This window comes from Hyla sarda, chromosome 6 (assembly GCF_029499605.1).
Source record: "Hyla sarda isolate aHylSar1 chromosome 6, aHylSar1.hap1, whole genome shotgun sequence".
NCBI classification, from domain to species: Eukaryota; Metazoa; Chordata; class Amphibia; order Anura; family Hylidae; genus Hyla; species Hyla sarda.
In genome coordinates this window covers 221,899,812-221,921,605 of record NC_079194.1, presented here as the reverse complement: position 1 = coordinate 221,921,605, position 21,794 = coordinate 221,899,812, and the positions used below count along the sequence as shown (strand labels likewise).

General features: G+C 48.6%; 1 protein-coding gene across 2 annotated transcripts in view; it reads left to right on the top strand.

Annotated features, from left to right (window-relative positions):
- The window catches only part of SYT9 (synaptotagmin 9), a 289,127-nt gene that overhangs the window by 239,008 nt on the left and 28,325 nt on the right, over nucleotides 1-21,794 (top strand). For both annotated transcript variants that reach the window (XR_008845234.1, XM_056526597.1), the window contains exon 4: nucleotides 14,799-14,919. Coding sequence is in view for 1 of the 2 variants with exons in the window: in XM_056526597.1 (XP_056382572.1) it covers nucleotides 14,799-14,919 (121 nt within the window). In the remaining variant the exon portion in view is untranslated. The remainder of the gene's footprint in view (nucleotides 1-14,798; nucleotides 14,920-21,794) is intronic.

The following is a 21,794-nucleotide window of genomic DNA, read 5'->3' as shown; positions in this document are numbered from 1 at the left end:
CCCAGTACCCCGAAACGCGTCTAAAAATCTGGCACTATTCACACAGTCACCACCAGCGTCCATCTGCAAATACCTCAGCAACAGAGGAGTTAAACTTGTTCTACTCCACCCTGCCTGGCTGTAACCTTACCATCCATTGCATCGCATAGCCTCATCTCCTGCTTCCACATGGGACACCAATCCCAGACCTTCCATTGCTCCCGGAGTACCGTCGCCAGCAGACCCGTTGTCGCACCCGAGCCCACTGACACTCCTGCCGGAGTGCCAGACTAGTGCCGTCTGTGCTAAGCCGGTAAGCGAACGAGATCCCGAGCGCTGCAACTGCCGCTTGCTCCCCTGCCATCGGAGCTCACGATACGCAATATCTATCTGCGCCCCCCTGCCAACGGGGCTGCTAAAGGAGATCTACCTATCTGTGCCCCCCTTCCACCCATTGGGGCACATGAGGATCATAAGGCTGCGACCCATCTACTACAACAGACCAAGCCAGAAGCAGTGGTGAGAAATACTCTGTATCATTCATTCATCAACTTTTTAATAATTTTTTCATTGACTTTATGTTACAATCATTTTGTTACAAATCCATACATTTTTCACGGAATTATTTTTTTATTGGTATTTTTATTTTTATATATTTTTTTATCTGCAGATTCATGGACTTATTTAAATATTAATTTATTCATATATTCTTTGATACCTCACTAGGGCCCAGTGAGATCTTCATTAGATAAATGCCAGTATAATGTGATATTTTGCTACTATTTTATTTATATATATATATATATATTACATTTTATATCTGAATTAAAAGCAATTTTTGAATAAACGCTGTTATATTTATATTTGTCCACACCATTATGCACCATTGGTGAGGTCCTAGAGGCATAAGCTACAGGTTTTTATCTCTTTGATGATGTCAGCGTCCTTCATTTCTACCAACATCTTCTTGACCATCTGGTACATGCCTGGTGCTACAGGGCGTTGCCATTGCAACTGAAGTATATTTCGGCAGGATGGTGGCAGCGTCAGACAGGTTAACTAGACGGACTGGGACTTTTCCATCTGAGACGGTGACCAGACTTCTTGTTGCCCGGACTAAAGGGTGATCTTCCAGCTGCATCGGCTCCAGCAATGCTTGGTAATCTTTGTTCCCAATTCCAGGTCGGGCACGGCACCATGGTCTCCGTGTGAGGCTGTAAGACTACTGTCCGGATGTCCTGAATTCGTACTTGGCAAACTTCTCCTTGACTGTTGACAAACTTCTGCTCTGCTTGAAGGATCTTCAAGTGGTGCTGTGCAGCCTGCTGGCCTGAAGGTGACATGTAGGGGAGAGAGGCATGCCGAGAATCTACTACTTCAGTAAAACAGTGTCTCATAATGTTCATCCCCAATATAAATTCTGCCACCCCCTTATCGGAAACATTGGTTACAATCACTCCCTGTCCTCTGAGTATATGCTCTCCAACTTGAATGGTTGGCTCCCAGTATCCATGTCTGGATACTGGTTTCCCATTCCCTGCCACTACTTTAAAATCAACATCGTCTGGTTCACATAACAAATCAGCACTCCAGTATTTATAAAAGACATCCTTGGGTATGGTGGACACGTGAGATCCTGTGTCGATTAGGGGGGCCTCCAACTGTACCCTTTCTACAACAACTTTTACATAGGGGCATGGGGCGACGTCAAGGGAGAGTCTTGACTTGGAACATTCTGAATCTAGGCCTGGTGACGATTCTCCTGAGGGCCGGTCCTTGACCTCAGGGAATTCCCGTTTAAATCACAAAATTGTGTTCTCCAATGTCCAGTCTTATTACAACGGCTACAGAAGGGCCTCTGAGTCCCTGGTGGTCTGTTAGAGGGAAAATTACGGGAATTAGCAGGACAGGGAGCAGGGATAGGTTTTCTAGGTGTAGGTGATTCCTGGCTAGGCGGATTGGTCTGGCTAGCAAGCTTTTTTACGGCCTTGGTCAGCTTATCAATTTCGTGCCTAACACTTTGTAGTTCTGAGGCCGCAAGGATTGATGGGGCAGGTGGTGATGGTGGCACTGACCTAGCGGACACCCCTAGTGTCTCTGAGGGAGAGGTACTAACTTCTTCAGACTCAGCCCTGGACGCAATAACTTTGATGGCCAGTCTCTTAAAAGCGGGAAATGACAAACTAGGGTTCTGTACCACTAACATTCTAAGTTGGGCTTTGTCCCATTTGTTGTGAGCCCCATCAATAAATCTGTCCATTAATACCTTGTTGCTCTGTTCGGGAGTTATACCATCTAGTCTCTGGACAGTCTCTAGGGCATTTTGTAAGGCTACAGCATAACATAAAGCTGCCATTGTCTTCTCGGAGGCAGGCCAGGTGCGGACTTCTTCAAGTGCTGGTCCTTGTAGCTGTCCAATGAGCAACTGCACCTGTTGATTAGGGGGAAAAGAATAAAAAAAGGCTTTGGATCTTCTCTTTAAAATCTCGCAGAGTGAAGGAGTCCCCATTGTAGGTGGGAAGAACAGGGTTCCCCAAGAAGACTGGTGCGGCTACAGGAACTCCTAAACTGTTGCACTGAACTGGAGAGGGTAGAACCCTCCGAGTTCCCAAAGCAGGTGATGACCCAACCGATGGGGTTGAAGAAGCACCCTCGGCCGGTGGTCCTAGAGAACTGGGTACTGACATCTTGCAGGCTTGATTGAGTGCGCTGTCATTTTAAGAAGTCTGGAGTGTGCTGGCCCTTTATGAAGTTTTGAGTGAGCTGGCCTTTTAAGAAGTTTTGCATGTGCTGTTGCTTTAAGAAATCCAGCGATGTGCTGCAGCAGCTTGTGTAACCTTTGGCTGGGGTCCCCTGATGTATGCCGCTTACTTGTATCCCCTGCTGACTTTCGCAGAATCTGCGCAGGGGTGGACTGACACGATGATGCAGGCGCAGCCGTTGGAGCCTTTAAGAAAGCTGCGCCCGGGGAACTCTGGTGGAGAAATTCTTACCCAGACGGGGTACACTTTTTGTTCCTCCCTGCAGGCTAAGGAGGCGTGACTGCAAAGGGCTGGGGGGCGGAGCTGCGGCCACTCGCGCATGTGGGAAGTCCCAGAACTGACTGTTAACCCTTGCTGGTACACTTTGCAACAGCAACACAGTGTTCTTCAACTCCCCCATACTTTTCTTCAGCGCCCCGGCAAAGCACAATTTTACAGACAATGTCTGCGCCAGATTTTGAGCCAGAATTTGCGCCAGAATTGAAAAAACCCCGACTAACTCTCCATTTTGCTAAGAAAACCTGAAAAAGGGGCGTGACCACCGGGGAAAGGGGGCATGGTCACCGAAAAGGAGCGTGTTCCCGACATTTTCATAAAAACCCAACATATTTACTAAGGTTTCCACAGAAAATGTGATGGATTTCAGCTGAGGAAAACCAGACAGATCGGAGCATGTGTAAAAATAGCAAAGTGTAGGGAAAGTGGAAATGTAGGGAAACCTAAGTAAATACCGTGGAAAATAAATTGCAGGGAATTAAAACCCACAAAGAAACCTACACTCCACTCTTAGTAAATGAGGGCATATGTCCCGTACACTTTTGGGCGCAATCTCTGTCGCAGCTTGCGACACTTTCAGACAATTCCTTGAGCACAGTTCTGACTAGGGGGAGGACTAGTGGCTTTGTGGCAATGGCACACACCCATATCCTGTTGCGGGTGACCTGACTTGACTTAGTGGTGGAGTGGTTAAGGCACATACCCGTATCCTGTTGCAGGTGGCCTGTTGGTTGAGTGGTTAAGGCACACACGCATATCCTGTTCGTGATGCCAAAGTTGTGGTGGACCACCGGTGTATGGCGGGGCTACGGGTGTAGAGAGATGTTGTTAACCCCTAGTGTTTGTGATGCCAGGATTTGGTTGTATGGTGTAGGGCACCGCTGACAACCAACCTAGAGAGATATGGGAGATGTCACGATTCGGCTGGCAGGAGGTGGATCCTCTGTGCCAGAGAGGGATTGGCGTGGACCGTGCTAGTGGACCGGTTCTAAGTTACTACTGGTATTCACCAGAGCCCGCCGCAAAGCGGGATGGTCTTGCAGCGGCGGTAGTAACCAGGTCGTATCCACTAGCAACGGCTCAACCTCTCTGACTGCTGAAGATAGGCGCGGTACAAGGGAGTAGACAAGAGCAAGGTCGGACGTAGCAGAAGGTCGGGGCAGGCAGCAAGGATCGTAGTCAGGGGCAATGGCAGGAGGTCTGGAACACAGGCTAGGAACACACTAGGAAACGCTTTCACTGGCACAATGGCAACAAGATCCGGCAAGGAAGGGAAGGGGAAGTGAATGACTGATTAGACCCACTGCGCCAATCAGCGGCGCAGTGGCCCTTTAAATCGCAGAGACCCGGCGCGCGCGCGCCCTAGGGAGCGGGGCCGCGCGCGCCGGGACAGGACCGACGGAGAGCGAGTCAGGTACGGGAGCCGGGGTGCGCATCGCGAGCGGGCGCCACCCGCATCGCGAATCGCATCCCGGCTGGGGGCGGTATCGCAGCGCACCCGGTCAGTAGATCTGACCGGGGCGCTGCAGTAGCGAGGATGTTGCGAGCGCTCCGGGGAGGAGCGGGGACCCGGAGCGCTCGGCGTAACAGGAGAGAGATAAATATGAGATAAATGGAGAGATATGAGAGAGAGATATGAGAGAGAGAGAGAGAGATATGAGAGAGATATGAGGGAAAGATATGAGAGAGAGATAGATATGAGATACATAGAGAGATATTAGAGAGATATGAGAGAGAGATGAGATATCCTGGGCTAGGCACGGGGGCAATAATGACTCCAACGCCAAGTTACGGACAATCCTCATCCCCATCCTCATATATTGTTGTCATATCCCAACCTCCTTTCCTGTCCTCATATCTCAACCTCATATCCCGTCCTCATATCTCAACCTCCTATCCCGTCCTCATATCCCGACCCCATATCCCGACCTCCTATTCCATCCTCCTATCTCGACCTTCTATCCTGTCCTCATATCCCGTCCTCATATCCCTTCCTTATAGCCCGACCCCATATCCCATGCTCATATCCCGATCTCCTATCCCGTCCTCCTATCCTGTCCTCCTATCCCGTCCTCCTATCCCGACCTCATAGCCCGACCCCATTGCCCGTTCCCATATCCCGACCCCATAGCCCGTCCCCATATTGTCACGATTCGGCTGGCAGGAGGTGGATCCTCTGTGCCAGAGAGGGATTGGCGTGGACCGTGCTAGTGGACCGGTTCTAAGTTACTACTGGTATTCACCAGAGCCCGCCGCAAAGCGGGATGGTCTTGCAGCGGCGGTAGTAACCAGGTCGTATCCACTAGCAACGGCTCAACCTCTCTGACTGCTGAAGATAGGCGCGGTACAAGGGAGTAGACAAGAGCAAGGTCGGACGTAGCAGAAGGTCGGGGCAGGCAGCAAGGATCGTAGTCAGGGGCAACGGCAGGAGGTCTGGAACACAGGCTAGGAACACACAAGGGAACGCTTTCACTGGCACAATGGCAACAAGATCCGGCGAGGGAGTGCAGGGGAAGTGAGGTATACATAGGGAGTGCACAGGTGAACACACTAATTAGAACAACTGCGCCAATCAGTGGCGCAGTGGCCCTTTAAATCGCAGAGACCCGGCGCGCGCGAGCCCTAGGGAGCGAGGCCGCGCGCGCCGGGACAGGACCGACGGAGAGCGAGTCAGGTACGGGAGCCGGGGTGCGCATCGCGAGCGGGCGCCACCCGCATCGCGAATCGCATCCCGGCTGGAGGCGGTATCGCAGCGCACCCGGTCAGTGGATCTGACCGGGGCGCTGCAGTAGCGAGGATGTGGCGAGCGCTCCGGGGAGGAGCGGGGACCCGGAGCGCTCGGCGTAACAGTACCCCCCCCCTTGGGTCTCCCCCTCTTCTTGGAGCCTGAGAACCTGAGGACCAGACTTTTGTCTAGGATGTTGTCCTCAGGTTCCCAGGATCTCTCTTCAGGACCACAGCCCTCCCAATCGACCAAGAAATTTTTTTTTCCTCTGACCGTCTTGGAGGCCAGTATCTCCTTTACGGAGAAAATGTCAGAGGTACCGGAAACAGGAGTGGGAGAAACAAGTTTGGGACAGAAACGGTTGATGATGAGTGGTTTAAGAAGAGAGACATGAAAGGCATTAGGAATACGAAGAGAAGGAGGAAGAAGAAGTTTGTAAGAGACAGTATTAATTTGGCACAAGATTTTGAAAGGACCAAGATAGCGTGGTCCCAGTTTGTAGCTGGGGACACGGAAGCGGACATATTTAGCGGAGAGCCATACCTTGTCTCCGGGAGAAAAAATGGGGGGAGCTCTTCTTTTCTTATCGGCAAACTTTTTCATGCGAGATGAAGCCTGTAAAAGAGAATTTTGGGTCTCTTTCCATATGGTGGAAAGATCACGAGTCACTTCATCCACAGCGGGCAGACCAGAGGGCAAGGGAGTAGGGAGGGGGGGAAGAGGGTGACGGCCGTACACCACGAAAAATGGGGATTTAGAAGAAGATTCAGAGACTCTGAAGTTGTACGAGAATTCGGCCCATGGTAGAAGATCTGCCCAGTCATCCTGGCAGGAGGAAACAAAATGCCGTAAATAGTCACCCAGGACCTGGTTAATTCTTTCTACTTGCCCATTGGATTGAGGATGATAAGCAGAAGAGAAGTTTAATTTAATCTTGAGTTGTTTACAGAGGGCCCTCCAGAATTTTGACACGAATTGGACGCCTCTATCCGAGACGATCTGCGTGGGCAAACCGTGAAGACGAAAAATGTGTACAAAAAATTGTTTTGCCAACTGAGGCGCTGAAGGAAGACCAGGAAGAGGAATAAATTGTGCCATCTTGGAAAATCGATCAACGACCACCCAAACAACAGTGTTGCCAGGGGATGGGGGTAAGTCTGTAATAAAGTCCATACCAATCAGAGACCAAGGCTGTTCGGGGACAGGCAGAGGATGAAGGAGACCAGCAGGCTTCTGGCGAGGAGTCTTATCCCGGGCACAGACAGTACAGGCCCGCACAAAATCAACAACATCCGTCTCCAGAGTCGGCCACCAATAGAAGCGAGAGATGAGTTGCAAAGACTTTTTGATGCCCGCATGGCCAGCGAGGTGGGAGGAGTGACCCCATTTGAGAATCCCGAGACGTTGGCGTGGAGAAACGAAGGTCTTCCCTGGAGGAGTTTGCCTGATGGAGGCTGGAGAAGTGGAGATCAGACAGTCAGGAGGAATGATGTGTTGCGGAGAGACCTCTACTTCCGAAGCATCCGAGGAACGAGAGAGAGCATCGGCCCTAATGTTCTTGTCGGCAGGGCGAAAATGAATTTCAAAGTTAAAACGGGCAAAGAACAAAGACCACCTGGCCTGGCGAGGATTCAGCCGTTGGGCAGACTGGAGATAGGATAGATTCTTGTGGTCGATGTAAATGATAACTGGAAATTTTGATCCCTCCAGCAGATGCCTCCATTCCTCAAGTGCCAATTTAATGGCCAGTAGTTCTCGATCCCCGATGGAGTAGTTCCTCTCTGCCGGAGAGAAGGTCCTAGAAAAAAACCCACAAGTAACAGCATGCCCGGAAGAATTTTTTTGTAGAAGGACCGCTCCAGCTCCCACAGAGGAGGCATCAACCTCCAATAGGAAGGGTTTAGATGGGTCAGGTCTGGAGAGCACGGGAGCAGAAGAAAAGGCAGACTTGAGCCGTTTAAATGCGTCTTCCGCTTGAGGAGACCAGGACTTAGGATTGGCATTCTTCTTGGTTAAAGCCACGATAGGAGCCACAATAGTGGAAAAATGTGGAATAAATTGTCTGTAATAATTGGCGAAGCCCAAAAAACGTTGGATAGCACGGAGTCCGGAGGGGCGTGGCCAATCTAAGACGGCAGAGAGTTTATCTGGGTCCATTTGTAGTCCCTGGCCAGAGACCAAGTATCCTAGGAAAGGAAGAGATTGACATTCAAACAGACATTTCTCCATTTTGGCATAAAGTTGATTGTCTCGAAGTCTCTGAAGAACCATGCGGACATGCTGGCGATGTTCTTCTAAGTTGGCAGAAAAAATCAGAATATCGTCCAGATACACAACAACACAGGAATATAAGAGATCACGAAAAATTTCATTAACAAAGTCTTGGAAGACGGCAGGGGCGTTGCACAGGCCAAAGGGCATGACTAGATACTCAAAGTGTCCATCTCTGGTGTTAAATGCAGTTTTCCATTCGTCCCCCTCCCTGATGCGGATGAGATTATAAGCACCTCTTAAGTCCAGTTTGGTAAAGATGTGGGCACCTTGAAGACGATCAAAGAGTTCTGAGATAAGAGGTAGGGGGTAGCGGTTCTTTACCGTGATTTTATTAAGTCCGCGGTAATCAATGCAAGGACGTAGGGAGCCATCTTTTTTGGACACAAAGAAAAATCCAGCTCCGGCAGGAGAGGAGGATTTGCGGATAAACCCCTTTTTTAAATTTTCCTGGATGTACTCAGACATAGCAAGAGTCTCTGGGGCGGACAGAGGATAAATTCTGCCCCGGGGTGGAGTAGTGCCCGGGAGGAGGTCAATAGGACAGTCATAAGGCCTGTGAGGAGGTAAAGTCTCAGCTTGTTTTTTGCAAAATACGTCTGCATAGTCCATATAAGCCTTAGGGAGACCGGTTACAGGGGGACGCACAGGGTCACGGCAGGGAGTTCTGGAAACCGGTTTAAGACAGTCCTTGAAACAAGAAGTACCCCAGCTCTTGATCTCTCCTGTGGACCAATCAAGGGTTGTGGAATGGCGTTGAAGCCACGGTAGTCCAAGGAGAATTTCGGAAGTGCAATTGGAGAGGACCAAAAACTCAATTTTTTCGTGATGAGGTCCGATGCACATTAGGAGGGGTTCCGTGCGGTAACGCACGGCACAGTCCAATCTTTCATTGTTAACACAATTGATGTAGAGGGGTCTGGCGAGACTGGTCACTGGGATGTTGAACCTGTTGATGAGAGAGGCCAAAATAAAATTTCCTGCAGATCCGGAATCCAAGAAGGCCTTAGTGGAGAAGGAGAAGGTAGAGGCAGATATCCGCACAGGCACAGTAAGGCGTGGAGAAGCAGAGTTAACATCAAGAACTGTCTCACCTTTGTGCGGAGTCAGCGTACGTCTTTCCAGGCGGGGAGGACGGATAGGACAATCCTTCAGGAAGTGTTCGGTACCGGCACAGTACAGGCAAAGATTCTCCATGTGGCGTCGTGTCCTCTCTTGAGGTGTCAAGCGAGACCGGTCAACTTGCATAGCCTCCACGGCGGGAGGCACAGGAACGGATTGCAGAGGACCAGAGGAGAGAGGAGCCGGGGAGAAAAAACGCCTCGTGCGAACAAAGTCCATATCCTGGCGGAGCTCCTGACGCCTTTCGGAAAAACGCATGTCAATGCGAGTGGCTAGATGAATGAGTTCATGCAGGTTAGCAGGAATTTCTCGTGCGGCCAGAACATCTTTAATGTTGCTGGATAGGCCTTTTTTAAAGGTCGCGCAGAGGGCCTCATTATTCCAGGATAATTCGGAAGCAAGAGTACGGAATTGGATGGCGTACTCGCCAACGGAAGAATTACCCTGGACCAGGTTCAGCAGGGCAGTCTCAGCAGAAGAGGCTCGGGCAGGTTCCTCAAAGACACTTCGAATTTCCGAGAAGAAGGAGTGTACAGAGGCAGTGACGGGGTCATTGCGGTCCCAGAGCGGTGTGGCCCATGACAGAGCTTTCCCAGACAGAAGGCTGACTACGAAAGCCACCTTAGACCTTTCAGTAGGAAACTGGTCCGACATCATCTCCAAGTGCAGGGAACATTGCGAAAGAAAGCCACGGCAAAACTTAGAGTCCCCATCAAATTTATCCGGCAAGGATAGTCGTAGGCCGGAAGCGGCCACTCGCTGCGGAGGAGGTGCAGGAGCTGGCGGAGGAGATGATTGCTGGAGCTGTGGTAGTAGCTGCTGTAGCATCACGGTCAGTTGAGACAGCTGATGGCCTTGTTGCGCTATCTGTTGCGACTGCTGGGCGACCACCGTGGTGAGGTCGGCGACAACTGGCAGTGGAACTTCAGCGGGATCCATGGCCGGATCTACTGTCACGATTCGGCTGGCAGGAGGTGGATCCTCTGTGCCAGAGAGGGATTGGCGTGGACCGTGCTAGTGGACCGGTTCTAAGTTACTACTGGTATTCACCAGAGCCCGCCGCAAAGCGGGATGGTCTTGCAGCGGCGGTAGTAACCAGGTCGTATCCACTAGCAACGGCTCAACCTCTCTGACTGCTGAAGATAGGCGCGGTACAAGGGAGTAGACAAGAGCAAGGTCGGACGTAGCAGAAGGTCGGGGCAGGCAGCAAGGATCGTAGTCAGGGGCAACGGCAGGAGGTCTGGAACACAGGCTAGGAACACACAAGGGAACGCTTTCACTGGCACAATGGCAACAAGATCCGGCGAGGGAGTGCAGGGGAAGTGAGGTATACATAGGGAGTGCACAGGTGAACACACTAATTAGAACAACTGCGCCAATCAGTGGCGCAGTGGCCCTTTAAATCGCAGAGACCCGGCGCGCGCGCGCCCTAGGGAGCGAGGCCGCGCGCGCCGGGACAGGACCGACGGAGAGCGAGTCAGGTACGGGAGCCGGGGTGCGCATCGCGAGCGGGCGCCACCCGCATCGCGAATCGCATCCCGGCTGGAGGCAGTATCGCAGCGCACCCGGTCAGTGGATCTGACCGGGGCGCTGCAGTAGCGAGGATGTGGCGAGCGCTCCGGGGAGGAGCGGGGACCCGGAGCGCTCGGCGTAACACATATCCCCTCCTCATATCCCGCCCTCATATCTCGACCTCATATCCCGCACTCATATCCCGCCCTCATATCCCATTCTCTTATCCCGACCCCATATCCGTCCTCATATTCTGTCCTCATATCCCGTCCTCATAGCCCGACCCCATAGCCCGTCCCCATAGCCCGACCCCATATCCTGTCCTCATAGCCCGACCTCCAATCCTGTCCTCCTATCTCGACCTCATATCTCTTCCTCATATCCCAACCTCATATCCCGTCCTCATATCCCGTCCCCATATCCCGACTTCCTATTCCATCCTCCTATCTCAACCTTCTATCCTGTCCTCATATCCCGTCCTTATAGCCCGACCACATATCCCGTCCTTATAGCCCGACCCCATATCCCACCCTCATATCCCGACCTCCTATCCCGTCCTCCTATCCCGTCCTCCTATCCCGACCTCATAGCCCGACCCCATTGCCCGTCCCTATATCCCGACCCCATAACCTGTCCCCATATCCCCTCCTCATATCTCGCCCTCATATCTCTACCTCATATCCCATCCTCTTATCCCGACCCCATATCCTGTCCTCCTATCCTGTCCTCCTATCCTGTCCTCATATCCCGTCCTCATATCCCGACCCCATAGCCCGTCCCCATAGCCCGACCCATATCCCGTCCTCATATCCCTGACCCTCACAAATAAGGGTAGTTAAGGGTTAAATTAAATATCCTATATTTTAAGTGGACATATAAGTAACGTGACCAAATATTATCAAATTATCTCCAGCCTTTTGGTAGTTATTCAGTAACATATTTCCCATAGACTTGTATGGGACTTTAAACAAAAACCCCGACCCTGTCAAATGGGGGTGAGTAAGGGTTAAATTACCTAGCCTATGTTTGTTGTTGACATATAACATGTCGAAACCTGAGTAGAGAAAAAGTGAACCAGTTGCCCATAGCAACCAATCAGATTGCTTATTTAATTTTTCAGAGGCCTTTTCAAAAATGAAAGAAGCAATCTGATTGGTTGCTATGGGCAACTCAGCAACTTTTCCTCTACACAGGTTTTCATAAATGTTCCCCATTGAGTTTAAGATATATATATATATATATATATATATATATATATATATATATATACATATATATATATATATATATGGGAACAGGTGCCGAGGGCCCAGGGGACACTGCAGGGAGGCTGCCTGACAGGGCACCAAGGGAACAGGGGTATAACTCCTGTGCAGGGCCACAACATTAGATAGATAGATAGATAGATAGATAGATAGATGGAGAGATATATGAGAGAGATGTGTGTGTGAGAGAGAGAGAGAGATATATGAGAGAGAGAGATATGAGAGAGAGAGAGATACATGAGAGATATATATGAGAGGGAGAGAGAGATATGAGAGAGATATATGAGAAAGAGAGAGAGAGATATGAGAGAGATATGAGTAGTGTTGGGTGCGAATATTCGCAATGCGAATTCACATCACAGTGATCATCCCTCCCTGCTTCCAGCATGTGGCGTAAACAAGGCGCCAATACTAGTTACTGTGTCAGATTGGCGTGCACCCGAAAATTTACATATGTGAATTTTCGCGCACGCCTTCTTTTAGCCGTTTTTGAGAATTTTATGGTGAATGCGCATGCGCATGCAAATTTCATGGCGCATAGTAAAAAAAGGCAGCGAATATGCAAATTTAGCGAATATATGACGATATATATTCGTGAAATATCGCAAATTCGAATATGGCATATGCTGCTCAACACTAGATATGAGAGAGAGATATGAGAAAGAGAGAGATATGAGAGATATATGAGAGAGAGAGGTATGAGAGATATGAGAGAGAGAGAGAGAGAGAGAGAGAGAGAGAGAAATATATGAGATAGATATGAGATGAGAGATAGATAGTTGGATCAGATTTGGTTGGTCACATTCATTCAAGGCTTGTATGGAGTAGTATAAGGTTTAGCTCTCTATGACTATGTCATGCAGCTCTTGACGTTGTCCGTTTACACAGTATATTTTTATTAGCTTATTGGTATTCTGTGTATGATGCAGTATAAAGCAGAAAGCGTGTACCTGATTTACAATTGATGACATACTTTGAATACTTTATGATTTCCGCGCACTGTATCACAGCAGTGTCCTGGTTATTAGGCTGGACCCCTAGAGGCTGCAAGACAGGTCTGCAGGAAGAGCATCTTTCATGTAAATTCGGAGTTGCATAAACAGAAATATGCATTCTACACTGTCAGGTCATATTGTAATATTTACACAGAAAATTACTCAGATCCACTTTGAAGCCTGTGAAGTGGAATTCTCTCGGCGATCTCAATTTTTTTATTATCCTGTCATGATGGTAGATTATATATATTTTAATATCTCATTTTAATATCTATCTATTTATCTTGTGTTCATATCGAGATACCTACCTATTAACTATAGAGTTATGTATATAACTCTAGTGACCAATGTGGTGAAGAGCAATGCTGTCCTTGTTTGTAGTAAAGGAGCCATACACCACCAGTGTCTAGTGTGCTCCTGCTACCTCCACTTTTTGCCTCTGATTTGTAACAGTTTTAGACATGGCTTAGGCTGCATTCACACTTCGTTTTTACATTTACGGGTGCCGGATCCGGCTGGGGGAGGGGCAAACCGTGCTCTCCTGTACCCCAGCCAGACCAGCGCTGAGCTCCATTTTCTTTAATGAGCCGACCAGAGCCAAACGGTGACTCCTGTCGGCTAATTTTTGACCTGTATCCAGTTTTGTGACCGGACCTAAAGCCGTAGCATACTACGGCTTTAGGTCCGGTCTGGAAACCACATACTGGTAAAAAATGAGCCGACCGGAGTCACCGTTTGACTTTGGTCGGCTCATTAAAGTAAATGCAGTTCAGCACTGGTCCGGCTGGGGTACAGGGGAGATCAGTTTGCCCCTCCCCCATCTGGATCCGGCACCAGTAATGTAAAAACTAAGTGTGAATGCAGCCTTAGTCTCTTAGTCTCAGTTTTGGACATGGATTAGTCCCATACAGTGGTGCTGATACATATCCTGACTATCCTTTTTTTTCTGCACCCAGATGTAAAAACTCTTCCATGGAAAAATAATAAAATGTGGTTTGGGAGCAGAATTCATATGGATTTCAATACATAATTCATACAGATTATGCACCAAAATCCATGTGAAAATCTGTCAGTTTACTTGTCTATACAAGTTGTGCCAAATCAATCTGTCTATTAATCTATCTATCTATTTTATATCTATCAAACAAATGCAGCAGCACTCCAGTAAATATGAAGCTGTGTTAGGCTTTATTCATCAGATGAAGCAACGTTTCAATCGTGACCGTGTTAGACGGTTGATACGTCGCTACATCTGATGAACAAAGCCTAACACAGCTTCATCTTTACCGGAGTGCTGCTGAATTTGGTCTATTGATCCTCAAGAGAGCCTCTGACCCAGGCTTGACCAGCTTGCACCCACATTGAAAATTTTGGAGTGCGGTTCTCCTTCAAAATATCTTTCTATCTGTCTTTATTTATGAGTGTATTTCTCATTTTATTTATTTATTTACTTTATGTATCTATCTAGTAACTACTTCACATTTACCTATCCTGAAAAATGGATGTCAAGGTTTATCCAGTTTCCCCTTTGACAGCTAGTGCATTACATAAAAACCCATGTAAACAAAATTCTTTTGACGCCCTTCAGTCAAGGCAGAATACACCACATACATGTGAAAATTACTTGGTAAATAGATTTCCATGGTTTCTTTTTACTGGAACTGTTTAGAATAAAGAATGAATCATCACATAAAGACGATTTAACCTTTTTACACACACATATTGATGTGGAAGAAATGAGCTTCCGATTCTTCTTGTTCAATTTTCATCCTTCAATAGAAAAGCATTCTTTTTCATTGTCCTCCGTTTTTTAAGGCAGTGACTTCTTCATGTGGAAAAATAAACCGTGGTTTGTATTTAATTCTTAAATATTTAATTCTTTATTTCCTAGGATAATGTTGACCTTGGTGACTTGATGTTCTCTCTCTGCTACCTCCCTACTGCCGGAAGACTTACCATCACTATCATAAAGGCAAGAAACCTTAAGGCTATGGATATCACAGGGGCTTCTGGTAAGTAAACATCAGCAACTGGATAATAAATTGTTAAAACTAAAAGTCAAGGAATTGGGGTCAACACCAGGCAGCATGGATATGAGTAAACAGTCCACATTGCACAGTGTAAGGGTGCATTCACACCACCAGATCTGCACCACATCCCATTCATTTGAATGAGCGGGACGGAGTTAGATAGTGACTCCGGTCGACTCCTTTTTTGAACCTGTATCAGTTTTATTGCTAGGTTAAATACCGTGGCAGACCACGGTTTTCAGTCCAGCAACAAAATTGGATACCGCCCAAAAATTCTCCCTTTGGATCCAGCTGCCGTATTGAAAAATTGTAAATGTAGCCTGGGCTAAATTGGAGACTTAGGCTGCATTCACACTTCGTTTTTACATTACTGGTGCCGAATCCGGATGGGGGGGAGGGGCACACCGGGCTCTCCTGTACCCCAGTCGGACCAGCACTGAACTCCATTTACTTTAATGAGCAGACCGGAGTCAAACGGTGACTCCAGTCGGCTCATTTTTGATCCATATCCGGTTTTGTGACTGGACCTAAAACCGTAGTATACTATGGTTTTAGGTCTGGTCAGGAAACCGCATACGGGTCAAAAATGAGCCGACCGGAGTCACCGTTTGACTCCGGTCGGCTCATTAAAGTAAATGGAGTTCAGCGCTGGTACGGCTGGAGTACGGGAGAGCCCGGTTTGCCCCTCCCCCAGCCGGATCCGGCACCCGTAATGTAAAAACAAAGTGTGAATGCAGCCTTACAGAAACATAGGGTCCGTGGCATTCGTGAATTAAATGCTCCATAGCTAATACATAGGAGGACAACACTCTGATACCAACATATGTTTCTCACCATGTGATGCTTTGCAACGTGACAAAGAATCGCATGATGTGAAATGTCCATTGGTATCAGAGTGTTGTAAATGCCAATGAAAATCACTCATCGAAAGGGAGACATGAAAGTTGTCTATGAGCAATAGCCCCAAAATAAAAGGTAACTTTGAATTGATATGCTTTAAAAACCCCAAAGTCTTCTATAAAATGTAGTTAGTAGCCCAATATTATACTATTGGATTTGATAAAGTATAGTGTCCAGACTAAATGACATGAAACAGTATAAAAGAGTCATGGAATTTCTGCCACATCTTATAACCAGGTGCCACATGAGCACATAAATATATCCCATCACGTGTCAAATACTTCAATCCAATTTAACAGAAAAGTAGCATTCTCACATAATAGTATATTCAGTTTATGGCCAGAGGGGACCTTTAAGAGCCTGATAGCTGTGGTTGAAAGAAATCCCAGATCCCAAAGGATTATGTAAAGATTGGTGAGATAGTGGAGGCATCTGCACCTATTCTGACCCATATTTTGTGCTGAAATGCTCACCCCTACCTGATATGTGCTGCCCTAAAACCTATGTGTCCCTCCACTGGCCCTGAGCACTTTAATAGACTAAAATCTAATTTGAATGAGAATGCATCCTAACATTCATTAAAAAAATATGCATATACAGCTCTGCGCCTCATCATGTCTCCACCTGTTAGCCTTACAGGAGTGGTTGGTAGGATGAACCATGCAGTCACTGGTACATCTGATGATATGTGCAAGCCTAATATTTGTTGTATCATCATTGCCTCCGATACAGTGTCCATCCTTGGTCATACTTTGGTGGAGGGGCCCCTAGTGTCAGTTGATGGATCTATGGCACTGGTACACGAGCACTGTAGGGGAATCTCAGGCTTTTGCTCCAGCCATCAGGCAGAGTCTGTGATATGCTCAAGTCACACATAACCATGGTCGGGAGTAGTGATGAGCGGCAGGGGCCATATTAGAATTTGTGATATTTTGCAAAAATATGGACGAATATTCGTCCTATGTTCACAAAATTCGCTATGTTCATTCTCTTTTTTTTCATGCAAAAATTTGTAATGAAATTCGCATAGTGCGCATGCACGATTATATCTTTCACCTAAAAGAAGGGAGGGATCAGTGCCCAGTATGGAAGTGCTGATATTCGCATAAATATTTGCATAAATATTTTGTCATTACGAATGTAAATCACTATATTCAAAATATTCGCGAAATCGCGAAGTGCCAATATTTGCGGTAAAAATTAGCATTTTGCATATTCGCACTCAACACTAGGGAGTCCCGTGGTATTGGCAGTAACTTCAATTCCAGCTTGACATGTACAGGCTGAGGCATTAATGTCACGATGCCGGCTGGCAGGAGGTGGATCCTCTGTGCCAGAGAGGGATTGGCGTGGACCGTGCTAGTGGATCGGTTCTAAGTCACTACTGGTATTCACCAGAGCCCGCCGCAAAGCGGGATGGTCTTGCTGCGGCGGTAGTGACCAGGTCGTATCCACTAGCAACGGCTCAACCTCTCTGACTGCTGAAGATAGGCGCGGTACAAGGGAGTAGACAGAAGCAAGGTCGGACGTAGCAGAAGGTCGGGGCAGGCAGCAAGGATCGTAGTCAGGGGCAACGGCAGGAGGTCTGGAACACAGGCTAGGAACACACAAGGGAACGCTTTCACTAGGCACAAGGGCAACAAGATCCGGCGAGGGAGTGCAGGGGAAGTGAGGTATATATATGGAGTGCACAGGTGAACACACTAATTAGAACCACTGCGCCAATCAGCGGCGCAGTGGCCCTTTAAATCGCAGAGACCCGGCGCGCGCGCGCCCTAGGGAGCGGGGCCGCGCGCGCCGGGACAGGACCGACGGAGAGCGAGTCAGGTACGGGAGCCGGGGTGCGCATCGCGAGCGGGCGCCACCCGCATCGCGAATCGCATCCCGGCTGAAGGCGGTATCGCAGCGCACCCGGTCAGTGGATCTGACCGGGGCGCTGCAGTAACGAGAGTGTAGCGAGCGCTCCGGGGAGGAGCGGGGACCCGGAGCGCTCGGCGTAACAGTACCCCCCCCCTTGGGTCTCCCCCTCTTCTTTGAGCCTGAGAACCTGAGGACCAGACTTTTATCTAGGATATTGTCCTCAGGTTCCCAGGATCTCTCTTCAGGACCACAGCCCTCCCAGTCAACCAGAAAAAAGGTTTTCCCTCTGACCTTTTTGGAGGCCAGTATCTCCTTTACAGGAAAGATGTCCGAAGAACCGGAGACAGGAGTGGGAGAAATAAGTTTAGGAGAGAAACGGTTGAGGATGAGTGGTTTAAGAAGAGAGACATGAAAGGCATTAGGAATACGAAGAGAAGGAGGACGAAGAAGTTTGTAAGAGACAGGATTAATCTGACACAAAACTTTGAAAGGACCAAGATAGCGTGGTCCCAATTTGTAGCTGGGAACACGGAAGCGGACATATTTAGCGGAGAGCCATACCTTGTCTCCGGGAGAAAAAATGGGGGGAGCTCTTCTTTTCTTATCGGCAAACTTCTTCATGCGTGATGAAGCCTGTAAGAGAATTTTGGGTCTCTTTCCATATGGTGGAAAGATCACGAGTTATTTCATCCACAGCGGGCAAACCAGAGGGCAAGGGAGTAGGGAGGGGGGGAAGAGGGTGACGGCCGTACACCACGAAAAATGGGGATTTGGAAGAAGATTCAGAGACTCTGAAGTTATACGAGAATTCGGCCCATGGTAGAAGATCTGCCCAGTCATCCTGGCGGGAGGAAACAAAATGCCGTAAATAATCACCCAGGACCTGGTTAATTCTTTCTACTTGCCCATTGGATTGAGGATGATAAGCAGAAGAAAAGTTTAATTTAATCTTGAGTTGTTTACAGAGAGCCCTCCAGAATTTAGACACGAATTGGACGCCTCTATCCGAGACGATCTGCGTGGGCAACCCGTGAAGACGAAAAATGTGTACAAAAAATTGTTTTGCCAACTGAGGCGCTGAAGGAAGACCAGGAAGAGGAATAAAATGTGCCATCTTGGAAAATCGATCAACGACCACCCAAACAACAGTGTTGCCACGGGATGGGGGTAAGTCTGTAATAAAGTCCATACCAATCAGAGACCAAGGCTGTTCGGGGACAGGCAGAGGGTGAAGGAGACCAGCAGGCTTCTGGCGAGGAGTCTTGTCCCGGGCACAGACAGTGCAGGCCCGCACAAAATCAACAACATCCGTCTCCAGAGTCGGCCACCAATAGAAACGAGAGATGAGTTGCACGGATTTCTTGATGCCCGCATGGCCTGCGAGATGGGAGGAGTGACCCCATTTGAGGATTCCGAGGCGTTGGCGTGGAGAGACGAAGGTCTTCCCTGGAGGAGTTTGCCTGATGGAGGCTGGAGAAGTGGAGATCAGGCAGTCAGGAGGAATGATGTGTTGCGGAGAGAGCTCTACTTCCGAGGCATCCGAGGAACGAGAGAGAGCATCGGCCCTGATGTTCTTATCGGCAGGGCGAAAGTGAATTTCAAAATTAAACCGGGCAAAGAACAGAGACCACCTGGCCTGGCGAGGATTCAGCCGTTGGGCAGACTGGAGATAGGAGAGATTCTTGTGATCGGTGTAAATAATAACTGGAAATTTAGATCCCTCCAGCAGATGCCTCCATTCCTCAAGTGCTAATTTAATGGCCAGTAGCTCTCAATCCCCGATGGAGTAGTTCCTCTCCGCCGGAGAGAAGGTCCTAGAAAAAAAACCACAGGTAACAGCATGCCCGGAAGAATTTTTTTGTAGAAGAACCGCTCCAGCTCCTACTGAGGAGGCATCAACCTCCAATAGGAAGGGTTTAGATGGGTCAGGTCTGGAGAGCACGGGAGCAGAAGAAAAGGCCGACTTGAGCTGTTTAAAGGCGTCTTCCGCTTGAGGAGGCCAGGACTTAGGATTGGCATTCTTCTTGGTTAAAGCCACGATAGGAGCCACAATGGTGGAAAAATGTGGAATAAATTGTCTGTAATAATTGGCGAACCCCAAAAAACGTTGGATAGCACGGAGTCCGGAGGGGCGTGGCCAATCTAAGACGGCAGAGAGTTTGTCTGGATCCATTTGTAGTCCCTGGCCAGAGACCAAGTATCCTAGGAAAGGAAGAGATTGACATTCAAACAGACATTTCTCCATTTTGGCATAAAGTTGATTGTCACGAAGTCTCTGAAGAACCATGCGGACATGCTGGCGGTGTTCTTCTAGGTTGGCAGAAAAAATCAGAATATCGTCCAGATACACAACAACACAGGAATATAAGAGATCACGAAAAATTTCATTAACAAAGTCTTTGAAGACGGCAGGGGCGTTGCACAGGCCAAAGGGCATGACCAGATACTCAAAGTGTCCATCTCTAGTGTTAAATGCCGTTTTCCATTCATCCCCCTCCCTGATGCGGATGAGATTATAAGCACCTCTTAAGTCCAGTTTGGTAAAGATGTGGGCACCTTGGAGGCGATCAAAGAGTTCAGAGATAAGAGGTAGAGGGTAGCGGTTCTTTACCGTGATTTTATTAAGACCGCGGTAGTCAATGCAAGGACGTAGGGAGCCATCTTTTTTGGACACAAAGAAAAATCCAGCTCCGGCAGGAGAGGAGGATTTGCGGATAAACCCCTTTTTTAAATTTTCCTGGATGTACTCAGACATAGCAAGAGTCTCTGGGGCGGACAGAGGATAAATTCTGCCCCGGGGTGGAGTAGTGCCCGGGAGGAGGTCAATAGGACAGTCATAAGGCCTGTGAGGAGGTAGAGTCTCAGCTTGTTTTTTGCAAAACACATCAGCAAAGTCCATATAGGCCTTAGGGAGACCGGTTACAGGGGGAACCACAGGGTCACGGCAGGGAGTACTGGGAACCGGTTTAAGGCAGTCCTTGAAACAAGAGATACCCCAGCTCTTGATCTCCCCCGTGGACCAATCCAGGGTTGGGGAATGGCGTTGGAGCCACTGTAGTCCAAGGAGAATTTCGGAAGTGCAATTGGGGAGGACCAAGAACTCAATTTTTTCTTGATGAGGTCCGATGCACATTAGAAGGGGCTCCGTGCGGTAACGTATGGTACAGTCCAATTTTTCATTGTTAACACAATTGATGTAGAGGGGCCTGGCGAGACTGGTTACCGGGATGTTGAACCTGTTGATGAGAGAGGCCAAAATAAAGTTTCCTGCAGATCCGGAATCCAAGAAGGCCATAGTAGAGAAGGAGAAGGTAGATGCAGATATCCGCACAGGCACAGTAAGGCGTGGAGAAGCAGAGTAGACATCAAGAACTGTCTCACCTTTGTGCGGAGTCAGCGTGCGTCTTTCCAGGTGGGGAGGACGGATAGGACAATCCTTCAGGAAGTGTTCGGTACCGGCACAGTACAGGCAGAGATTCTCCATGCGGCGTCGTGTCCTCTCTTGAGGTGTCAGGCGAGACCGGTCAACTTGCATAGCCTCCACGGCGGGAGGCACAGGAACGGATTGCAAAGGACCAGAGGAGAGAGGAGCCGGGGAGAAAAAACGCCTCGTGCGAACAAAGTCCATATCCTGGCGGAGCTCCTGACGCCTTTCGGAAAAACGCATGTCAATGCGAGTGGCAAGATGAATGAGTTCATGTAGATTAGCAGGAATTTCTCGTGCGGCCAGAACATCTTTAATGTTGCTGGATAGGCCTTTTTTAAAGGTCGCGCAGAGGGCCTCATTATTCCAGGATAGTTCAGAAGCAAGAGTACGGAATTGTATGGCGTACTCGCCAACGGAAGAATTACCCTGGACCAGGTTCAGCAGGGCAGTCTCAGCAGAGGAGGCTCGGGCAGGTTCCTCAAAGACACTACGAATTTCCGAGAAGAAGGAGTGTACAGAGGCAGTGACGGGGTCATTGCGGTCCCAGAGCGGTGTGGCCCATGACAGAGCTTTTCCAGACAGAAGGCTGACTACGAAAGCCACCATAGACCTTTCAGTAGGAAACTGGTCCGACATCATCTCCAAGTGCAGGGAACATTGTGAAAGAAAG